The 24,629-nt window shown below is 36.4% G+C and overlaps 1 protein-coding gene across 1 annotated transcript in view; it reads left to right on the plus strand.

Moving 5' to 3' along the window:
• LOC107658857 (rho guanine nucleotide exchange factor 17-like) overlaps positions 1-9,122 on the plus strand; it is a 37,006-nt gene extending 27,884 nt beyond the window's left edge. Inside the window, exons 13-20 of the mRNA XM_016447542.1 lie at positions 130-371; positions 457-697; positions 2,974-3,060; positions 3,148-3,215; positions 3,301-3,449; positions 4,617-4,791; positions 6,203-6,475; positions 7,986-9,122. Of these exons, the coding sequence (XP_016303028.1) occupies positions 130-371; positions 457-697; positions 2,974-3,060; positions 3,148-3,215; positions 3,301-3,449; positions 4,617-4,791; positions 6,203-6,475; positions 7,986-8,197 (1,447 nt within the window). The 3' untranslated portion in view covers positions 8,198-9,122. The remainder of the gene's footprint in view (positions 1-129; positions 372-456; positions 698-2,973; positions 3,061-3,147; positions 3,216-3,300; positions 3,450-4,616; positions 4,792-6,202; positions 6,476-7,985) is intronic.
• The last annotated feature ends 15,507 nt before the right edge of the window (positions 9,123-24,629 follow it).

Consider the following 24,629-nt stretch of genomic DNA (forward strand, 5'->3'; position numbering starts at 1 on the left):
GTTAATTTAAATGATTATGCCTTTTAAAACAGGTTCACCTCAATAGCAGTGTAGTATGCTGTGTTCTAGTAATTTTTTATGCATATAAGCAGTTTGCAAGTGCAAAAATGTCCATTCTGTCTACTGCAGAGAACGTGTGGGTCATTCCACCCCCTCCGCCCCGTCTGAGTCAAACCCTACAGCGTCTGCACAACCCCAGCTCCACATCTGCATCTCCGGCTCATCTCTGGAGCTCAGCAAGCCGCCCGCAGTCCCCGCCGCAGAGCTCGTGCCCTTCGATAGCGATGACACCGATGATGAAGACTCTCCCAGCCCTTCATCCACACTGCAGAGCCAAGCCTCCCATTCCACCATCTCATCCAGCTTCGGCAGTGAGTCTCTAAAATCATATATACTCGCTCATGTTTGTGATTGGTGTCTTATTGATGATGTTTTGTATTTATTTGTTTCTCTCAGATGATGAAGCAGCCATTTCAAAGGACGTGGCCACCGAGACCACCAGCTCCGAGGAGGAACAGGAGTTTCCCGTCCCGAGCACATTCGGGGCCCCTCGGCTCAGTGCGGACAGTCCCGTGGACGGCCGAGCCATGCGGCGGTCCAGTCGAGGCTCCTTCACCCGGGCCAGTCTGGAGGACCTGCTGAGCATCGACCCCGAGGCGTATCAGAGCTCCGTCTGGCTCGGGACCGAGGACGGCTGGTGGGTCTCTGCATGACAGAATAAATAACTTCTGTAATGGTAGGGCGGTACTTATTATTATTAGGGACGGTATTATTTGGTTTTTGTATTACTTATAGCTTTTATTTGTATATTTTTTAGTTTTCATAATTTTTTTAACTTTAATTTGTTTTTATTTTAGTTTTAGATTTAGTAAATGTAGAACTTAAACTTACTTCAGTTTCTAATTTTTTTAAGATCTAGTTTAGGTTTTAAGAGAATAAACATATTTACATAACATTTAACTTCTGCAATGCTATGTACGGAACTGTTTGATTTGGTCTAACAGGATGTGATTGTATCTTTAAAAGTAGGCTGTGATATTATTAGTTATTGTTATCTTCACTGCCCAACTGGCCATGATTATATCAGCATAAACCAAAAAAAAAATAAAAATTATCATTTGAAACAAAGTCTTTTTTTTCGCGTCATGTCGCGAATCCATTTCTCTTTCAGGTCAGAAGCAGCATGAATGCTTGGAGTATGTGAAAAATAGAACGGGACATTAGTTTACTGTCGGGGATTTGTTGTCAGTCCGTGCCGTAGACAGAATCGCCGATTATAATGGGCTCTGTTTTCTAGTCACGTTGCGCCGCTCGCGTCCTGTGTAAACATGGGGTAATATTAGGAAAGAGCTCAAGATCGCATCAGTGAAACACTGTTTGTTTGCTTTACTTTGCTACAGATTCATTTTTAAACAAGACATTATGATGCAGGTTTTAGTAAACGATGATGCAGTACTGAGTCTGACTATAGAGAGTAATGTCGCAACACATAAGTGTGAGTAAACATGTTTTTAGTCAAGTCACCTTTATTTATATAGTGCTTTATACAATACAGATTGTGTCAAAGCAGCTTTTCAGTGTCAAACAGAAAAATAGTTTCAATAATGCAAGAGGACAATAAAAAAAGTCATTTTTCCAGTTAAAGTCAATTCATTGGTGATTCAGTGAAGTCATTATCCAGTTCAGCTCTCTCTAATACTGTCTGTTGATATATTTTACCACTATTTCATTGTCTGTTCCAGACCATTTGATATATACAGAGTATTTATACGTTTTAAACCCAAATGACCCGTGCAGAGTACGTCACGGCAGTGTCCATCTGTTATTTTAATAAGCAAAACTGTTAGCCAATCATAGCAGTAGGCGTTTACTTGTGAGTCTTGAATGCACCCGCCTATAAAAACAGACCGTTCTGCAGAGAGGCTCAAAAACAGGATAGAAAGTAGCCTATTACTTAAAAAATGTAGTTCATGAACCCTTTAATATAACAACATATAAAAACTATTAAAAAGCTTATATGGGGCTAAGTAATGTATACAAAGAAAATACATTATATATTAGATATTTGTCAAAACATTTAAAAAATACTGAAAATCATTCAAAAATGAACATTTAATTTTCATGAAAGTTCTGACTATTTGAATGTAAAATTAATGATCTATTAAATAATGACAATGTTTGTTAATGTAATTATTGGTAGTTATTATAAGTGTTCAAACTTGTGTTTAGGCAGCATTCAAAGCCCATGGGCCGAATTAAAAGTCGAACGATAGTAGCACACAATGACGTAATGGCATTTAACTGCACAAAACACCCACCTGCTGTTCCTTCTGTTTGGGGTTTAATTCTCACCTCAGGTGACCCTGATCTGACTACAGTACACCCGTTTACTGCGTTCCCACAGAGACACTCGTTATCTCGAGCTCAGACCTGCCCGTGTCCTCAGTGCATCCTGTCACTTTCCACACAAACATTTACTCTCTCTCTCTCTCTCTCTCTCTCTGTCTGTCTCTCTCTCTCTTTGCGTCACACAAGCAGGTGTGGAGCATTTGTTCTTGCCTCACTGCCAGTTGAAAGTCAAAACAAACAAAAAACAGTCCGATGACTTAGAGAGCATTTGACTTGATGCCTGTATATATAACGTATTTTAATTCCTAATAATATCAGCATATTAGAAGGATTTCTGAAGGATCTTGTGACTCTGAAGACTGGAGTAATGATGCTGAAAATTCCGCTTTTCGTCACAGGAATAAATTACATTTTACAATATATTTGAAAACACGGAAAACGTTTGTTTTAATTGATTTTACTTTATTTTCAATCAAATACTTGCCACCTTGGTGAGCATAAGAGACTTTCAAAAATATAAAAAATTGACCCCAAACTTTTCAACATAAGTTTGTTGATTACCAGTAAACGCCTAAGGACATAAATGTCATATTTCATAAGTATAATCATGTTGTTTTCTTTCAGTATTCATGTGTACCAGTCATCAGACAACATCAGAAACAGGAAGAACAGTATGAAGATGCAGCACTCTGCTTCTATCCTGTGTATCCTGTAAGCAGCTTCTGCCTCATTGATCTGTTGCCATGGTAATTTACGCAACGTCGGCATGGAGACTGAACATCTTTTTTTCATTCCCAGGTATCTTGACAACAAAGTGTTTGTGTCCCTGGCAAACGGGGAGGTGATTGTTTATCAGAGGGAGGCAGGTGAGCTCAGATCCATTCCAAATGATTCAGTTATAACCGATAAGAGTGATTTACACCGACTCTCTCTGCTTTTTCTACATAACAGGAAGTTTCTGGGATCCTCAGAGCTCTCAAACGCTGTGTCTGGGCTCTCCAACTGGACCCGTAACCAAAATGGTTCCTGTGGCGGGAAAACTGTGGTGTGGCTGTCAGAACCGAGTCCTCATCATCAACACCAGCACTTTAGCACAAGAGGTCAGACGCAAACCACAGGCAGATGAAGTCTGGGAAAAGATATTTTGGTTTAAGTCTTGTGCTGAAAATCCTTCAACTGATGTGGTCAAAAATGACCAGCCCTTTAAAAATTGCTTGTAAATCTCGCCTTATGCTATATTATTAACTAATCTTGGATTCGATCTTTTCTTTCAGTTAGCACAGGTTTTGTGTTTGTTTTTGGAAATGAATGATCAAAGGCCTCATTGATCTGAGCGTTTGCACCTCAGTTTTTGAGTGCATAAGCATCATTTGTGGATAATTTTGATATTCACTCATAAACTGAGGTGCATGCACTCAGATCAGTGAGGCCTATGAACAATCAGTTTCAAAAAGAAATACAAAACCTGTGCTAATTGAAAGAAAACAAGTTGACAAAAAAATTGAATCCAGTATTTGGTGATAATATAGCATAAGAGAAATTTACAAACAATTTTTGTACATCATTTTTGACTAGAAACATCACAAATGTAACAAGGTGGGTGGAAAAAATCACAAAAATTATCTTTTTTTTGGGGGGGGGGCATTGTTATACCCTGAGAGCAAAGTCAGTAAGTTTTATTTCAATACAATAACGTTTTTTCAGAAAAGAGAAAATCCGCTCTGGGTCACAAGGTTTAGAAGACATTTAATATTCAGTAATATTATAGATATACCTGCACTGACATCATCAGGTGAGAATAAAATTTGAACTGAATATTGACACTAATATCCACACAGCTATTGAAAGTAATTAAATCAACATTCAATCTGAATTGAGCTGAATAATGTCACTGTTGTGTTTTATAGAGCTGCTTTACAGCTGAAATTAAATTTGTTTTATAAATGAATGGCTTTGCAACATTGACAGTTATTCGAGCAAAACAATGACACTTGTCTTCTGTAGAGCTGCTTTACATCTTAAATTGAATTACTTTCATAACTGATTAATTTTGCAACATTGAAACTGTTATTTTCCTGACTGTTTCTTTGAAGCTGCTTTGGAACAGTGTGTATTGTATAAAACGCTATAGAAATAAATTTGACTTGACTATTAAAAGTTTAAAATATGACAATTATAACCAAACGATATCCACTTGACATCAGATTTCTGAACAGCACTTGAATCATTTGAACAATTTTAACATTGTGTTTGAATGTGTTCTTCAGCACTCATTCCAGGTGGGTCAGGACAGCGGGCGCTGCGTGACCAGTATCGTGAGCTATGGTAAAGGCGTGTGGATCGCTCTACAGGGCAGCGCTCAGGTGCGGCTCTATCACGCCGCCACCTACGAGAGCCTGACCGAGGTCGACGTGGCACCAGCCGTGCACAAGATGCTTGCAGGTAATAACAGCATCATGAAATTAGGTCAAATTATGCCTCTTCTTTCTTTCTTTTTTTCAATATGCAGGGCTGAGTTCAAAAATATCAATAAAAACTTTCCATTGCATAGTTTTTTGTTTTGTTTTGTTTTGTTTTTTCACAAAAAAAGAATAAAGGTTTTTCAAATTGTATTGTATTTAATGTCAAAGAACTTTACAAAATAAGCTTTTTTCACAAAATCTGTCATTTTGTGTGGCTGTTTAGATGCAGTAAAACACCCACAGATATTGCAGAAAACATCTGGCTCATGTTTGCATTGTCTTCTGTCACTGGCCATAATTCTGACCTTGAAATCAGCGTTATGCATAAAATAATGTGTTTAGATTCATTAATACATGTGAGAATGGGCTGAGCATTAAACAAATCGTAATCTGGCTCAGATTCAGACAGGAATCATGTGTTTGTGGCAGTTTTTCTGCTGATTAAGGGATAATACAAGACTTCTTCACCATACAAGTGGTTGTCGAAAGCAAACATCCCATGAAATGCTTCATATTTTGTGAGAAAGTGTGACATGCTAGAGCAAAATAGGCACTATTTTTGGAATCGGCACCCTAAAATTACTAAGAAACAAGTACTAAATTCAAATTGCATTCCGCAAATATTATATGTAAATATATAATTCAGACAGGAATCATGTGTTTGTGGCAGTTTTTCTACTTATTAAGTAATAATATAAGACTTCACTGCACAAATGGTTGTCGAAAACAAAAATGCTACAAAATTGTTTGAGAAAATCTGACGTGCTTGAGCAAAACCGATGCTATTTTTGGAATCAGCACCTCAAAATTATTAAGAAACAAGTATTGGATTTTATTCAACAAATATGATGCAAAGCGGCATTATGGTTTTTATCTGCTGGATGATAAAAACAAGTCAAAAAAGCACAAAAACAGATCAATAGGGCTTCAAATGTGGATTGTTAGAGCTAATTTTATAATTGTGAGTTATAACAATGGGTTATTACCATTAATTTTAAAACAAATTGTGTGAGTTATAAAAAAAAAAAAAAATGAAACAAATTAATAAAAAATGAATAAAATAAAACTTTTAGCCATTGAAAAAACTATATATTTAAAAAAATATATAATAAAAAGGACAAAAAACACAACAAAATTACTAAAACTTTAAAATAAAACTAACTAAAAATATCAATAAATACTATAATAGTATACAAATAATACTAACACTGTGTGTCTGTGTGTGTGGGTGTGTGTGTGCGCGTAGGTCTTAGCAGGTTACACTTTTCAGTAAAAATGCTTGTTATTTGAGCTATAATAGTATATCAGCTATACTAAAATAACACTGCTTTTTAATGAAGAACTGTTTCAGAATCTAATCAAATCCCTGTCTCATTTTTTTTTTCTTTTAGGCTCTGATGCCATTATCCGGCAGCACAAAGCAGCATGTTTGCGGATCACAGCTCTTCTGGCATGTAAGGACCTGCTGTGGATCGGCACCAGTGCAGGGGTGGTCCTGACTCTGGCCATCCCGCCCGTGTCCTCCAGCACTGGGCCGGGCTCTCTGCGGGCTCCCCACCTCCCCATGGGCTCCGCCCACGGACACACCGGACACGTCCGCTTCCTCACGTGCATTGAGCTGCCAGAGGGCTTTGACGTCAACTTCCCACCGCCGTCCGAATCCGGTAAGTTTCTCACTGCCTCTTGCAGTGTGGGTAATATTAACAGAGGATCTGGCAACAAAATGGTGAAGTGCATTATGGAAATACAGAAACCTGCAGACATTGATCTGTTCTATGTGTTTTTTTTTATTAGGAGTATTAGGAGTTCAGTGCGACTTAAACTGTTCTCTTCAGTGTCAATAATGTGTTGTAATTTTATTTGTAATTTGTTCATACAATTTAAATTTTTTATGTAGCAGTATATTTTAAAAACTGACCATATTACACTACACTATACTGTATATAATAATATTAAAATAATAAAAAAAATTCTATATTCTATATATAAACATTCTATAAATGTTATGGGATTCATAAAAACACAAACACATGGTTAATGATAATAGTAATTCAATAAATAATTTAAGATTTTTTTATTTTTTTTTTTACAAATATTATGATATTCATAAATAATGTGATTATGGCCCTGCAATTCAATATCACATTTTTAATTGAATTTAAATTCAGCTTAAAAAACACGTACTTTTTTGTTTGTTTTTTTAGCTAATACTTTTTTTTTACTTTGTTTTTTAATGTGAGCTGAAATGTACCTTGTTATTCTTTCTTTTGTTTAACTCATGTTTTTATAGTAATTGTTTGGCAAGGAATTTATTTTTGTATAAAAGGAAGATTAATAAAAAAAAAAAAAACAAGTCTAGCTAATACTCACATTATTATTATTTTTTATTTATTTGGGAAGTCGTGGCCTAATGGTTAGAGAGTCGGACTCGTAACCCAAAGGTTGTGGGTTCGAGTCTCGTACCGGCAGGGCTTGTAGGTGGGGGGAGTGAATGTACAGCACTCTCTTCCGCCTTCAATACCACGACTGAGGTGCCCTTGAGCAAGGCACCGAACCCCCAACTGCTCCCCGGGCGCCGCAGCAAAAAAATGGCTGTGTGTTCACGGTGTGTGTGTGTTCACTGCTGTGTGTGTGCACTTTGGATGGGATAAATGCAGAGCACTAATTCTGAGTATGGGTCACCATACTTGGCCACATGTCATGTCACTTCACTTTATTATTATAAAACTTTGTGTGTTGTGGTATTAAAAAAAACACACCCAATTATGGCCCTGCAAAAGAGTATCAAATATTTAATTTGATTTGATTTAATTTAATTTAGCCATCTCAAATAGTCAGTGCCAAGACAAGTGTAAACTGGTTCAGAACATTTTGCCATCACGTCACACAAACCGTTTACAAAGGTCAGGGACATATGCGATCATTTCATTTGCAGTGTAAACATTAATGCATCCTGATGCATCCCAAACAACAGAAAAAAACGCCTACTCACCTTTCAATCAACCACTTGTGTGTTTTAAAAACGAGTGTTTTAAACTTGCCTGGTTAGGCCTGATTAATGCTTGTGATTGGATGCTTCCAAGAAGAATGTCTATAAGTAGAGGCTATCAATAAAATATGGCACAGTGACATCAGATAACAAATATGTGTGTGTGTCCTGAATTTCTATTATAGTGAACTCTGCACAGAACAGCTCTGAGAGCAGCAGCGGAGGCCTGCAGAGACGAGACTCCTCCCGACGGCGCGCCTCCACCCTCCTGCCCACCAAATCCAACCTGCTGGTCATCAGCGGCGGAGACGGCTATGAAGACTTCCGACTGACCAATAGCAGCGAGACAGTGGGGCGGGACGACAGCACCAACCACTTACTGCTGTGGTGCGTGTAGCAGAAGCCCCGCCCCCTCAACACACTTCCCCCCTGAAACCCCGCCCCTTCCTGTTCTCTGATGCGTTGTGCACAAGCATGTAAGACGTCAACCAATGGGGTGTTTGTTTTTCGTTCCATTGTTTCTCGGTGTAAAATATCTCGATCTCGCTTGCCATGTGGTGTTTCCTGTGGCTGCTTTTGAATATTGTGTTGAAACTTAAAAAAACAGAGCGGACGAAATTATCATTACCTTGAAGAAGAAAAGAGAAAAACCAGGAAAAGGTGAAGTAAAAAAGAAAGGAAGCAAGAATTGTTGGATAGAGAGTGGGTTTGAATGCATCACACGAGGCAGGGAGGATTGTGGGTAATGTGGATGGACGTACAAAGTGGAAAGACAAGTTTTTCATCCTTCACTTCATCAGTCCACACACTACTGGTCTTGACAGACTGTGATGTTTTTGTTAAAGCTCTCGTTTGTGTTGTTCGGGGCGAGATGAGAGTTAATCTTATGTAACCAATGTGCAATATAAGGCTAGAGTACCCGCGAACCGCTATATGACACTCACACTTTACTACTTCAGTAATCAACAAACTCACAGTCAGAGTTATTACACATTATAACATTATTCTTTTGGTTATCGAATCATCTTTATGTATAAAAAAAATAAGACTTCACTATGTTATGTGAAAGAACAGCAATGACATTCCATATATAGGTATTGTGACAAAAAACCTTTTGTACAGTATTTATGTTTTTTCATTTTTAGTTAAGTCTTTTTTTTTATAGCACTTAATTTATAAATAAAGTAATCTGGCGTTTTTCTCTACTGAAAGATTTTGACGCTCAACTCAAGTTGGGTCAGTGAGGTTGCATTTGTACCATTTTTGAAAAATGATTCCGGTGAATCTCACAAAGAAACATCCTGGTCATATTTCACCCCAAAATAAAAAGAAGTTTTATTTGCATAAAGAAAATAAAGCATATTTTTTAGGACCATTTAAGTTTTTTTTTGTTTGTTTTTTTTACATCATGTCATTATTTTCATTGTAATTTCCCTTTAATTTCTTAAAATTGTGATACAATCTCTTTCACATTACTGTAATACATTTTTATTCTTCCAATTTTTTGATTTTTGATTCAATTTAATCCAACAAATACTATGGTATGGAAGCTTGTTTCCACCATTTTCTCAGAATTGTACGATTTTTTTTCAACTTGCGATTGTTTTTTTTTACATCATGTCATTATTTTCATTGTAATTTCCCTTTAATTTCTTAAAATTGTGATACAATCTCATTCACATTACTGTAATACATTTTTATTCTTCCAATTTTTTGATTTTTGATTCAATTTAATCCAACAAATACTATGGTATGGAAGCTTGTTTCCACCATTTTCTCAGAATTGTACGATTTTTTTTCAACTTGCGATTGCAAGCTGAAGTCCAGATCTGAGGAAAACAACTCAGCTCATCATTTTCTTACAATTGCGAGTTTCTCACAATTCTGACTTTATAACTCCATAATATAAGTTTTTCATGCAATTCTGAGAAAAAATCCAGAGTTGCAAGATGTAAACTCGGAAGTCAGAATTGTGAGATAAAAAGTTTTTTTTTTTTTTTATCTCTTGGTGGAAACGGGCTTCCATACTATGGTTTGTACTTTACAAATGTGCTGTAATTTTTTCACATTACAGTTCTATTTTTTTGCATTACGGTAATTGGAATTTGGGGGAAATGTAATTAATTGACATTAAAATAATGTAAAACTAATTTTTTTAAAAATCAAATAATAAAGTAAAAAAAGATATAATTTATTTTATGTCAATTTCTTTTAATTTCGGGATGAAATATAACTAGACAGGATTGGTGAGATTCACCAATGACCAGCTGTGTAATTTCAGTGGTTGTTTTCATCACCATGTTAATTCAGGAAAGGGAATTGTGTTGTTTCTTAAACGATGTTGCTGAAGACTGCGTCGATTTGACATACAGAGTTTGCAGTGGAGAGAGAAACTCTGTGTTTGTTTGTGAGTGTGTCTGTGTGTAGATTACGACACGAGAATGAAGTCAGACGGGTTACAGCCCTTTGGCTGCTTGTGGCCGCTTATGACAGACAATTACCCGCTAAAGCGCTCTGCCTGCGCCGCCCGCCTCAGGTGGGTGGACTTCCTGTTAAATGAGCAATTTCTGCTGCCTTAGTTTGTCTGGAAAGAACCGCGTCACACCCAAATTCTCGCTCACCTGAAGGATGTGAAGTCAGACATTTCCCAGACCGCATCATGCATGGAAATTCATGGGAACACTTGTGAACACTAGTGCCAAGAACTCGTAGGTAGAAACGTCAAAGCGTTGCAGAAGATAACTTCTTACTACAAACGGGATCCTCAGAGAATCATATTTTCATAAACTGAGTCTGCATGTTTTGCTTTTTAATCAAATATCTAAATCAATCAGTGATGATAGTCCTAAGTCAAGTCTTACTGTTGTAAGTGACCCTCTCAGCCCTTTCTAGTGAAAGACGTCATCAATGTTTGTTGTAAATATTGGTATATATTGCCTTTCTCTGTACATAGTGCTCTCACAGTCCACGATTGTTCATATGAATCTAATGGCATATTTTTATAAGTATTCTTGTCTATTTTTTTCTCATTTGGCATGTGCCGTCTCATTTAAATTAAAACTATTCCAGTATTTTAAAAGAAGAGAAGAGAAGCCGCTCCGCGTCTGCGGATCCTGTAACAGTCGTCATGCTTCTTTCACACCGTTGTCCTATTTTGTCACTGTGGGTTTCTTTGTAATTAAACATTCACTGATGCCAGAATCCAGAGGCTCCGTTAATTCATTTACAAACACGCTCACACACGACCTCACCTGTCTTCGCAGTCAAATGAGTCACTGTCAGTGCCAGGAAGTTTATGAATTTGTTTTCAAAAATTGTGAGTTGGCACAAAATAAGACTTCAAACTTTTTTGAAAAGGTACATTTTGAAAGAAATGAAATGAGATGATGAAAATGTTGGGTGCCAGAGATGTGTCTGAATAAAATAAAAAAAAAGTGATATTAAATAACAATATAAATTTAGACTCGTACTATTTCTCTTGCAGTAACTTTTGGATATCACAGTTTTATGAAACATCACATTTTTAAAATCCGATAATTTTATACTGCGCTCTTTTGGCTTCTGTGTTTAGTTACATTGCTGCGAAAATCAATTTGAGATTCATCAAAAGCTAGGTGATGAGTCACACTTAATAGTTTTAATCACTGCTTTTATTAATCATTTCCTCCAGTATGCAATTAATAAGTGTAAAACATGATTTAAGTGTGAATCATCGCCTAGTTTAGGATTAAAATAACTTTCAAAAGCTTTTTTCTGTTGTCAATCTAAAATGCATGATTTGGTCACAACAGGCCCAAAGAATTGTAAGGAGGGTAAGACCAATTATGTGTTTAAAGGCTGCAGTTTTTGGTCATAAATACAGTAAAAACAGTAAATACATTTTGAAATATTATTGAAATTTAAAATAATTTTCTATTGTAATATATTTTAAAATATAATTTATTCCTGTGATCAAAGCTGAATTTTCAGCATCATTACTCCAGTCTTCAGTGTTACTTGATCTCTCAGAAATCATTATTATTACATTAATATGCTGACTCTGCTGATTATAAATGTTGAAAACAAACAGTATTTATTTGAAATAGAAATCTTTGTATAATTATAAATCACTATACTGTCACTTTGGATCAGTTTAATTCATATCCTTGCTGAATGAAAGAATTTATATAAAAAACAGTGCTTGTGTTGCTGGTGTGTCAGCATCTCATGGTTCTGAATGACCGTCGGACATTCATACAATCAAAATGAAACACACAAGACCAATTCACGTCATCTCACAGCGAACTAGTTGTTCAAGGGCACAAAGAAAGCTTTCTAATGTCATGCAATGAATGTTCATCGCCTGACCCTGCAGTTCATGGTTTGTGTGAGAGATCTGGTTTTATTCTGACGCGTGATTCAGTGCAGTTGGCATATAAGAAACCAAAGAATGCTGCAGCCTACATGAGCTCTGTCTCAGAGTAACCATGAACAGCTGAATATGCAAAAAAAAAAAAAAGTTTGAATAATCATGTGCATCCTGTACCAGTGAGGAAGGGGAACACAGTTAGGGCCATATAGACTGATTATAGAAGATTATGAAATTATGCCAAAAAGTTATATATATATATATATATATATAATTAGTATAATATATATTAGTATTATGTTGAAAAGATTCACTGTCTTTACCATCTTGTTTATTCAACAAAACAGGCAACAAAATATCTTTTGAATCATGCCATTGCTATTTAGATCTTTAATTGAATGCACACTTCATTGGATGGCTGCTTTTTAGTTTGTGTCACTTCAACCATCTGGTTTATTCAAATGAATTCAGAGTGAAATCACTAAAGTAACTATAATTTTCAGTGATGAATTTGCTTGTTTTAGCTGTAGGGTTCGTTGTTGAAGCGTACCTGGAATAACAAGAAATTAGTGTGAGATTGTGTTAAACTGCCCTGCAGCATGTGTTTATGCCGCATGAGTGCATTCCACGCATACAGCGCTGCATGGAGAAACAGAAACATGCAAAACTGAAAGAGTAGAACATATGTAGACACTATTTAGATGAAATAGAAGGTGAGATGTTTGCTTTTATATTTATCCCACATGTCACAGAGAGAGAGATTTTTCCCCTGTTTCTGCATTATTTTACTTTAGGTTATCATGCTAAATGAATGCCATTTCATTATCAACACCAGTGTCTTATAAAGTTCAACTAAAATTCTAGATGAGGTTGTTTATTCATCAGAAAATATTTAGAGAAATGTAGCATTAGAAGTGAATCCGCTGATTAAAAATACATTAATTGATGGACTGGAGTGGTGTGGATTTCTTGTGGATTATTGTGAAGTTTTTATCAGCTGTTTGGACTCTCATTCTGACGGCATCCATTCACTGCAGAGCATCCATTGGTGAGCAAGTGATGCAATGCTAAATGTCTCCAAATCTGTTCCCATAAAGAATCAAACTCATCTATATCTTGGATGGCCTGAGGGTATGTACATTTTCAGCAAATTTTAATTTTAGGGTTTCTTTAAAATGTCCTTTAAGTGTGAATAAAATTTAATTTTTTCGGGATTTGATACAGTTTTAAAGGGGTCATATGATGCGTTTTCAATGTTTCCTTTCTCTTTGGAGTGTTTCAAACTTGGTGCATAAAGAAGATCTGTAAAGTTGCAAAGACTAAAGTCTCAAATCCAAAGAGATATTCTTTATAAAAGTTCAGAGTCAGTCACGCCTACCTAAAACGGCTCGTTCTAACACGCCCCCACATGTCTACGTCACGATGTGGGAAGATTTGCATAAAGCCGCCCAAATGTTCGCGCAAAGAAAGAAGGCGTAACTTTTATTCTCGCTGTAGTATTGTTGCTGCCGCCGCCGCCATGTCGTGAAGGCACTGTGTGTGTCGTTGTGAAAGCGAAATTACTTTGTTTGGCCTTCCAAAAGAGGACGATACCGCTTCGACATCCTGGAGCTGATCCGTGCTGGTTGCTGAGGAAATACTACAACTTCGAGCTGTCGATCGCCGAATCGGCTTTCACCGTGGACGAAGCGGAGTCCAGCCCGCGGTCGTTACATGTGGTTGCTGCAGGCATCACAATATGGTAAGGGATGTAACATTTCCGTCACACGCTTGAGGAATTCGGCCAATCACAACGCACTGGATAGCTGGCTTAAACCGCATAAACACATTTCATTATACTAAATACACAAAATAACGTTCTTTTTAGCAACATCATATGACCCCTTTAAATTAATTTTTCTATTTTCCTTCTGTAGGCTGTAATATTACTTGACACTGTTTTGACAATGCAATGCGGTAAATCTTCACAGGAATGAATAGAGTGAGAGACAGAGGGCGCGCGCGAGGTGAAGCTCATATTACACGCGCTGTGACGCGTTTCTCTCAGTTCTCAGTGACTGGGTTCAAATGTTGGGTGGCTCTGTTCATCTCTGCGGTTCTGTCTCTCTCCCTCTCTTTGTGTAGCCTAATTATAGACCACGCATCCGACATATGATGATTATAGGACACTTATGATTTCACAGTAAAACAGGTAAGATAAAATACGAACTTTATTCACGGTGTGAAAGAGTTTATTAACAGATGGGGACAGTTGCGGTGCGGATGCGGTATCTTTTCAGTTACTTATGAAGTCGGCTGTGTGTACTGTAGTGTATACTGCGTACTCAGATGAGTGTGGATATACTGTACTGAGCTGTACTTCAATACATTGGTGGTTTTAAAGTTTGAGATCAGAGTTTTGCCGATAGTTCTACTGAACCGTTTCACACAGGAGACAATAGAAATGCGTTGAGTTGAGTTCGTTGGTGTTTCCTGATAGTCTTATGCACTATGAAGCTCTCATTCACTTCAAGGGCTGTGAAACTGTCTGTAACTTTTTTTAAAACACTCTGATATGATTATTATATGTAAATATAAGTTATAAGAGAAGTTCGATATACAAATACATTTTGATTATTAAATCATTACTTTTATGTTACTACTTTTGATTATGATTAGAATTCCTCCTTTAAAGACAAATATTATATTACACTCTATATTGCTAAACTGATGATTCAGTGTTGATTCATATATTTTAATAATTACATATATGCATATTTGAATGTACATAATCTTTAAATGAAAAATGGGCCATGTACCATTATCTTTTCTGACAAAAGTCTATTGATTTTCCATTTATTGGTTTCTAAAACAATTTTTTAACCACCAATATCACTGGAAAAGAAGGGAACTAAACAATGATAAACATTCTGAAAGCTGTATAAATTTATTGTAATATTATTTTATTATCCAAAAATGAGTTTATTATTACAGCAATAACAAAAGCTGTACTGTTGTCACAAACTGTGATTACTAAAGTGCATAGTGGTAAAGGGAATCACTGATCTGTTAAGTATTATGTATAATTTGTATATATTCATTATGAAGTGTTACCCGAACATAAGATTATGATTGCAAATACATTAACTATTGTTTGAAAACCCATAAATAAGTACATTTTGCTATTGCACCAAAATTACATTGGTATTACAGGAACATTGTGTTTTACTGTATGTTGTGAACTTACCAACAGCATTTATGGAGGGTCTATAAACATCTCGTATCTACTGCAATTTCCACAGAATCTGATATATGAGAGCAGAATGAGGAACAGCATTTATTGGTTTTATGAAACTAAGTGTAACACTAATATATTACCATCATTTACCTCCTGTCATGGTGTCATCCACTTCAGCTCTTTAAATCATTCAGGGATCACAAATTGTTCTGCTCTTTTCCAGTGAACTGAGTTCACTAAGAGAAGGCAGTGAACGGATTTAAATACAGCTCATCATAATGTGGGCAGCTTCACACACACACACACACACACACACACACACACACAAACAATTTGGCTCCAGACTTTGGCACGCATTGCGCCAGCTGCAGTTTATACCAGCTGGAAACATATGTTTGTACTGCATGCATAATTTATGGTCTGCACTATAAACAGAAATGCTGTGTTATAAAACATTGTATAACATGTATGTGTCAGCCTATAGGCACCAGAGCATGTTGGATAAATCCCCAAATTCCTATTTAAAAGACTTTAAGTTACAAGGCACCACCCTTGCCGTTATAATTAATATCTTTTGTTAACCCTCCATGAATATTATAGTGATACGCAGCATTGGCACACAGTCTGGACTATAATAAAGCAGGATGTAATTGCCACGTCTTCATAGTTTGACTTTTTTCACAGGCATTAACAAAATGCCTAAACGTGTTTTATGCTCACGTTTGAAATAAATATGCACTATTATTACCGTTCAGCATTACCTGCTTTATGAGCCACACAAATGCTTTAGTAACTTTAAGGCTTATAAAGCAGTGTGATTGAATGCATGACTCTAATACAGGCAATGTTTGTCATGGGACAGGCCAGCAGACTCACTCTAATATATTTGGCACATCTGAATTTAGATTTTTTGACTCATCAGCATGAAGTCTGCACCAGTTTATATACTTTACAACTTTTAATCCACCTTTAATTCCGATCCACCCTACTGTACATGGAAAGGCATTAGAGGCAGAATATGTAAAATACTTGGTTTATCTGCATAAATCCAGTCAGTCTGTTTAGAATTGATGATTTCAGCTAGCTATTAGGATTTTTGTGTGCAATGTGCATTAGGCATTAATAAACAGACTGCTAATCAGTGTCTTTAAACAGCCGAGTTAAGGCTGCTCTGTACCTGCCCAAAATTCAGCATAAAGACACAATGCTACATAAAAGACAGATTAAATTATGCCTGCTCAGACCCACCTCAGCCCCTAATATCGTAATTGCTGTGTAAGTGCGTTTATGCCACCTTTGAGTGGCATTAAACGGTGTGTTATGGCAGTGGTTCCCAACCCTGGTCCTGGAGGCACCCCAACACTGCACGCTTTGCATGTCTCCTTATTCAAACACACCTGATTCAGGGTTGGGGTGCCTCCAGGACCAGGGTTGGGAACCACTGTGTTATGGCACCTCAGAAGTGTTTCTATGCCACCTTTGCAGTAAAATGTTGGCGTTATAGGCATCTTTGCACAGCTAACACCAAATTTACACTGCAAAGGTGACACAGAAGCACTCAGAAGCATTTAGATGTCTTTACACCGACTGTGTAATGCTGCTCAGAGGTGGCATGAATGCATTTACAAAGCAGTTACAACTTTATACGGTACTTTGATACTAGGGACTGAGGTGGTTCAGAGCAGGCATAGTTTAGTCTGGCTTTTATGTGGCATTGTATCTTTAAACTGAATTTTGAGCAGGCACAGACCAGCCTTAACTCAACTGTGAAAAGACAACTTAAGTTAAGGCTGCTCTGTGCCTGCTCAGAAATCTATGTAAAGTAAAATGCTGCCAAAAAGGATAACTAAATCATGTCTGCTCTGACACAACTTAGCCCCTATAAAAGTATACCATTAAAATTGCAGTGTAAATGCATTCATGCCCCCTCTGAGCAACATTGACATTTTGTGTTAAGATACCAAATTGCCACTTAAGAGGTGCTTCTGTGCCACCTTTACAGTGAAAATGGCATTGTGTTAAGATTGACTTGTGCCAAATTTGCACTGCAAAGTGGCACAGAAATACTTCTGAAGTAACATTTAATTATCTTTCCACAGACTGTTTAATGCTGCTGCTCATATGTGGCATAAATGTATTTACACAGCAATTACAGCTGCATACTTCGATACTACAGCTGAAGGGGTTCTGAGCAGGCACAATTTAGTCAGCCTTTTTTCTGATATTGCATCTTTACAATGAATTTTGTGCAGGCACAGACCAGCCTTAACTTGACTGTGTAAAGATGCCTTTAGTTTATGCAGCTCACAGATTCAAACCCATAAATAAGAGTTTCTCACTGCGGTAGATCCTCTAAACTAGCATGATTAATAATTAAGAGAATTTGAGTCCCACTGGAGAATTCAGCATTCTGTTCAGACAAATTCACCTGCACAAGTGCCAGACTGTGGCAGAATGTTTCCATATGAACAAGACTTGTGTTCATGTGTTCGCATAGCTGTCTGTGCATTTTTCACATGCTTGCATAATTTTGTTTTGATAGAGGTCGTTTGATCACCCTAATTCTGTGACTCTGCTGTGCTGTCCAAACAAAAACCAATTCTGCCCGGAAGCTCGAGAGGTCTTGCTAGGTCTGTTATCTGTAATTACCCATGCTCTTAGCTTGACCCCTACTGGAGCGACAGCACCAATTCAGAGTTTTGAAGTGGGAGTTTGGTTGGCAGGAGTCTTTGCACTCTGACATTGGGCACGCTCCTCTGAAATTATGAAGCGAACGTCTGGGCAGATTCCAAACCCTCCACGGCTGGATGCAGGAATCAGTGGTTTAATTAAAGCTTTATTATTTGTCTTGGTGGGACGTTTCACCAGAAAAAAACAAATCTACTGTATACTTTTCCCTCTCTCGCGTGCAGACATCTACCTGCGTTGGCTGCCGCGTCCGTGTTGACCTCTGCGTGGTTTGGGCGCTGCTGGTACACCGACCGTTCTGACCTCAGATCAGCAGGGATTTACTCTGTGTGCCTGTGGCTTCTGCTGACTCCACTACTGTGATACATTGAGTTGTGTGACTGAACATTGAAGGCACATCATGAGAATAATCTTAATATTATTCACAAGAGATATTCTGTGTGAATTAAGAAATTGTGAAATTGCTGTTTTGAAACATTATTTGCAACTTGTTTGATATGAAGCTCAAGATGATTCAGTGATTCTTTTATGGTCAAAAAGATATGTAGGCAGTAGGCACATATTACTGTTTATTATGGGTTTTTTGTCTTCCAATTAAATCATTAAGAGTGTTTCTGGTTATTTCAATGTGTTCCAGTTCAGTTTGTTGTGGCTATATTTAGCTAAAAAAAAACATACAATTATTCAGAATTTAAGTGTAATTTGCATTAAACAGTGCTAAAATTAGTTTGTCTCTCATGTCTCAAAAAGTTTTTTACTTGTTCTTGCTTCTGCATCTTGAATTGTTGACCCAAGAACCCCTGAGCGATTCAGTCTGATATGTGAGCGAATAATTTTTGGTACAATGAGTCAGTGGGTTTTTGATTCAAGAACTGCTCTTGCCAATTCAGTTCGATTAGTGAACGAATCATTCTTGGTTCAATGAGTCAGGGTTTTTGATGATTTTTGCTCTGACCAGTTCAGTCTGATGAGTGAAAAAATCATGGTCGGTGGGTTGTTGATTCGAGAACTGCTCTGAGGGATTCAGTCTAATTTGTGAATGAATTATTCTTGGTTTAAGGACCCAGTGGGTTGTTCATTTAATAACAGCTCTAAATGATTCAGTTTGGTTTGTGAAAGAATCATTCTTGATTCAGTGAGTCAGTGGAATGTTGATATAAAAAACTGCTCTGAGCGATTCAGTCTTATTTGTGAATGAATCATTCTTGTATAAGTAAGTGAGTTGTTGATTTGAGAACTACTCTGACCAATTCAGTCTGATTTGTGAACAAATCATGTTCCATGGGTTGTTGATGGAGAACTGCTTTGAGCGATTCAGTCTGTTTTGTGAATTAATTCTTCTTGGTTCAATGAGTCAGCGGGTTGCTGACTTGAGAGCTGATTCAGTCTGGTTTGTGAACAAATCATTCTTAGTCTAGTTAGTGTCTCAGTGGGTTGTTTGTGAGCCAGTTCAACCAATTCATCAAAAAGATTTGACTCAAAAGAAAAAAAAATTCCTGAATTAGAATCACTAGCACATTGAAGACCAATGTGAGTCCTTTTTAAAGTGTGTATTTTACTATGTGTGTTCGCTAGGAACTAAACCCAGGATCTTGGCACCCCTAGCCATGTTGAGCTACAGGAATGTTAGTTTTTACACTAGCTGTGACCACAAAGACCAACACAAAGGGAAAAAGTTGCTATTCAGGGTGTGATGATACAGCACTTGGTGCCGGGGCCACATTTGGTGCCCGTTCAGGGTGTTATTAGAGGGCATAGACGGACATGTGACAGGAAGTCCTCTCTCCATCAGATGCAGGGCCACATGACCCAGGCCTGCACCCTCCGCAAAGGCAGGCATCCATTAATTAGCACAGGGCAGCATGGGTAATATGACATTCCTGTAGTGGAGGATAATTACTGGTTCAGAGAACAAGACACAGCCAGTGGATTTGGGTGACCAATTCATCTGAAGGCAAAGGTTGTGACCTCCCTTATTCTAGACATTTGACTTTCTTGGAAAAGTTAGCAAATGTGCTGCTTTTGTTAACGAATTTAACAATTATTAAATGCAAATATATATTCCATTCGAAGTGCTTCAAACTCCTTTTTGATGCTGGCATATGGGTGCGTTTAACATTCCTGCTATTACAGAACTGAAGGTGGAATTCTCCCCTGGGAACTGGGATTGTTCCACATCAAGGAAGCGTTTTCCTGGTATTTAATATCCAGCCTCTTGAAATGAGCTTGTCTTCCTCCAGGTCTCTTCCTTGTCTTCATGTTTTCCAACAGGCATTGTATTGTAAAAAAAAAATAAAAATAAAAAAATAAATAAATAAAAAGTAGTAGCAATGAATACTTTTACGAAAGACCAATATACTTTAAACTTTAATAGGCTAGTTCATAAAACGTAATATTTAAATAATTGACATTTAAATATAAACATTTAAATAAAAAATATAGTTTAAATTTATATTAGTTGAAGTGACTTGAAATACATCTATACATGTAATTTCATATTGTCTTTGTAACACACTGAAAAAATTTGGTGTAGGATTTATTTTGGCAATTTTCACTCAGAAATTGCTAGTAAATTTCGAAAAATAATTACAATGAAATAAGTAAAACATTCATGTTTTCCAACAGGCATTGTATTGTAAAAAAAAATTAAAAAAAATAAATAAATAAATAAAAAGTAGTAGCAATGAATACTTTTACGAAAGACCAATATACTTTAAAAGAATGTAGGCTAGTTCATAAAACGTAATATTTAAATAATTGACATTTAAATATAAACATTTAAATAAAAAATATAGTTTAAATTTATATTAGTTGAAGTGACTTGAAATACATCTATACATGTAATTTCATATTGTCTTTGTAACACACTGAAAAAATTTGGTGTAGGATTTATTTTGGCAATTTTCACTCAGAAATTGCTAGTAAATTTCGAAAAATAATTACAATGAAATAAGTAAAACATTAAGTTAAACGGGGTTTTTTTTTAAAGTAGAAAATAAAAATAAATAAAAAATAGCACAAATTACATTTATGATAAACTAAAATTTTATAAGCACTTTAATAAGTCAACCGTTTAAAATAAGTTTTCTTTAAAGCACAGCAAAATATTAAAACATGATTCATATTATATTATATTACATTTTTTTATATTATATTTTTTAAAATATACTATGAGATGTGAATGCAATTAAGCACATTTCTTGCAGATCATGCTGTGAGAATCACAGATGTTGGCAATGTGGAATCACTTAACATATGGATTTCATTATTATTAAATTGCCAGAATGATTCTCAGCAATGTTATAAGGTTATAAGGTCCTGCTTTGCCCAATTCATGCATCTTATGATTTACTTCTTCCTTGTTTCACTTTTTACATTTCCTTCTGTAAGGAATGATTTCTTTCTCTTTTTCTATTATAGATAGTGAAATGTTTGCTAAATGAATGCTGTGATAGTCTGCAAGCAAACAGTGTGTCAATCAAGCGAGTGGAACCCTACACCAGTGACGTTCTTTCTCACCGTGTCGGTTTACATTCTCAGCATTGACATGGTTACTGCCAGCTTGTGTTTACTATGGTAAATAAACACTTAATGGAAAGATACAAACAGCAGCAGAAGTATATGCATTGTACTCAGTAGAAGTACTGACACTACTAAAGTCCCTGTGCTGTATTTTACATTAATTGCATTATATTGCCAACTAGGGGTTTGCGATATATATAGTCTGCGATAATATCGTAATTGTTGTTTTAACGATGTGCGATTTGACATTATCGAGTATTTTGCAAAAATCTAAATGCCACTTCAGATGCAGCTTCTGTGTTGATTTCATTTGCTTGGTAACAGCCCAAATGTCTTATTATTCTAATTCCCTGATTAAATGTAAGAATTTGACTCAAAAGATAATGGACACTTCTAGAAAAAAATGGCTTTATAAAGGTAAAAATGGCCATAAAATGTAAAAATCGGTTTAAACGTATTGGAAAAGATTCATTTCTATCAGTATGAACTGACCACCACACAGAATATGAAGAATATTAAAAACATTATGAGTCAGCTGTCTTCGGCAGTCCTTAAGGTACCAGCACAATAACACACTCAGCAAAATATCGTCTAATTATCGTCATCGATAAAATCCCAGAAAATATCGAGATATTCTTTTTTGTCAATATCGCCCACCCCTATTGCCAACATATAGTTTTATATGCTTATTTATTTAAAACTATTTAAACATTAAAAATATAAAAATATATTGTCCCCTTAAATAGCTTCAGTGTATTTTGTAAGGGTAGCTTCACTGGTTGAAGTCAACAATCAAAATTGTCCGTCTTGTGTCAAAATAGCTCTTCCAACACTGAGTAAACAACAAACAAACCTAAATATAGACACAGTCTAATACTTATGAGACAATCATGTATTTAATGGCGAAAAGAGCTATCGTTATGCTATCTACAGTGGTTATGAATAGTCAAATCTCTTGTGCATAGGAGTAGATAATAGCCATTTTGTAGGTATTTGTCCAGTATGGTGGTTGGCAACTGTTACTTAGGTATGACATCAAGGGCCTTATTTTGAACAGGCATATGTTTCATCTCAGAGAATAATTGGTTTTCCTCTGTTTTTCTTAGCAGAAACCACAGTAGAATGATGCACATGGCCCATAATCATGTTTGTGTATCGGTGACCTTGTCTTTTAACAGCCAATGGTCCAAAACAGGAACATGAGACACTTCCAAACAAGCAACAAAACACTTCATTTACCACTGCAGTTTCTTTAACTCCGATTAAAAAGCTATTAGCAAATGCAAAGTCATTCTTATTGGGTTTCAAAAGACAGTTCCACCCAATGATGTGTATTTTCCAAGTTCAAAAAAACAATTGTGTAATATGTCAGCAAGTTGAAATGTTTTTCAAAACCCATCTCTATCTATCTATCTATCTGTCTATCTATCTATCTATTAGTGCTGGGCGGTATACCGGTTCATACCGAATACCGGTTTGTCTATGCTACTATTGGCATATTATATGCATATATGCATTGCATATTTTTGCACCGTTGAAGCTGAAGAGCTTGATTTTTTGTGGCACTAGCATTACCAAATGACAAAAATAATGTTTCCAAAACACATTTTTTGTCTGCCGTTGATCTGACTAACAGATAGTCCCATCCTAACGTCAATGCTGCTTTTCCCTGCTCAGTATATCATAGCTCTGGATGCTCATTTTGTTCATAAGCACAAAGCATGTTCATATTTTTGTTCATTTGTAAATGAAGCCCAATGCAGCTTTATGAGCAGAAACTCCCTTTTCATCACATTGTCTGATGAGGTTTGTATTCGCTGTCCCTCTTTGGATGCTGTAATTGTTGCATAACATTCTTCACCCCTGGTGACAGAGGGATTGTGGTGGTCACCGGCCACAGCACGTGGTTGGCACGTATCTTGAAACATGCAGGACACACTACAAAACATGCTGTTAGCAGCTGAAAGCAAACGGTGGTCAGTTCATTTGAAGGAACAGAGAGACAGAGGGAGTAAAAGTGAGGGAAAATGGAAAGTGTCTGGCTATTAAAATCCCAGCCTGTATTTGTCAGCAACATCAGGCTGGTGGGGATTTGAAGAAAGATGGCGGTGTTGAACATTCAGAGCGAGAACAGGAAGTGACACGTGGTCGTATGGCACATGTCAGCGCCAAACTTGCTGACAGGAGTTACAAGACCATCTCACATGGCTTGAGTTCTTTAATAAGGTCAATAAGGTTTTTTTGAATGCTTTCTAATATTTTTATTTAGCAATGATGCATTAAATTGATCAAAAGTAACAGTAAAGAATTTAGTGTGACAAATATTTTGTAACAATGAAAATAAAAAAATGCTGTTCTTTTGAGCTTTCTAATCTATTCATCAAAGAATTTTAAGAAAATTGTACGAAAAATATGAAGCAGCACAACTGTTTTCAACACTGATAATAATCAGAAATGTTTCTTGAGCAGCAAATCAGCATATTAGAATGATTTCTGAAGATCATGTGACACTGAAGACTGGAGTAATGATGCTGAAAATTCAGCTGCGCATCACAGCAATAAATTACATTTTAAAATATATTCAAATAGAAAACATTTATAATAATTCTAAATGTTTCATAATATTGCTGTATTTTTGCACAAGAAACTTTTTGAATTAATTATTAAAATATTATGGCAACGTTTCTTTTGAATGTTCTCTGAACGTTCTGAAAGTAGCAACATTATAAAACACTGGAAGAACATCTAAAATGTTGCAGGAAAAAAACATTCCATGACCGATGTATGAATAATGTTATTGTGCTAATGTTTTAAGAACATCAAAGACCAGATGAACAAATGTTACATTAACATTACTGGAAGAATGTTTGTTCATAACTTTGAGAGAACCATGCCAGAATATTACGTTAGCCAAAATTAGTTTGTTGTATTGTTTGGAACATAGAAGCAAATATTACCATCAAGTACTAATATCTTGATTTATTGTAGGCCTATATCAGCGAGCTCAGCTGAAACAACTTAAGTCAAACAAACCTCCCGTTTTTGTCTCAAGAC

The sequence above is a fragment of the Sinocyclocheilus anshuiensis genome, unplaced genomic scaffold (genome assembly GCF_001515605.1).
Source record: "Sinocyclocheilus anshuiensis isolate Anshui unplaced genomic scaffold, SAMN03320099.WGS_v1.1 scaffold1010, whole genome shotgun sequence".
Classification (NCBI taxonomy): Eukaryota; Metazoa; Chordata; class Actinopteri; order Cypriniformes; family Cyprinidae; genus Sinocyclocheilus; species Sinocyclocheilus anshuiensis.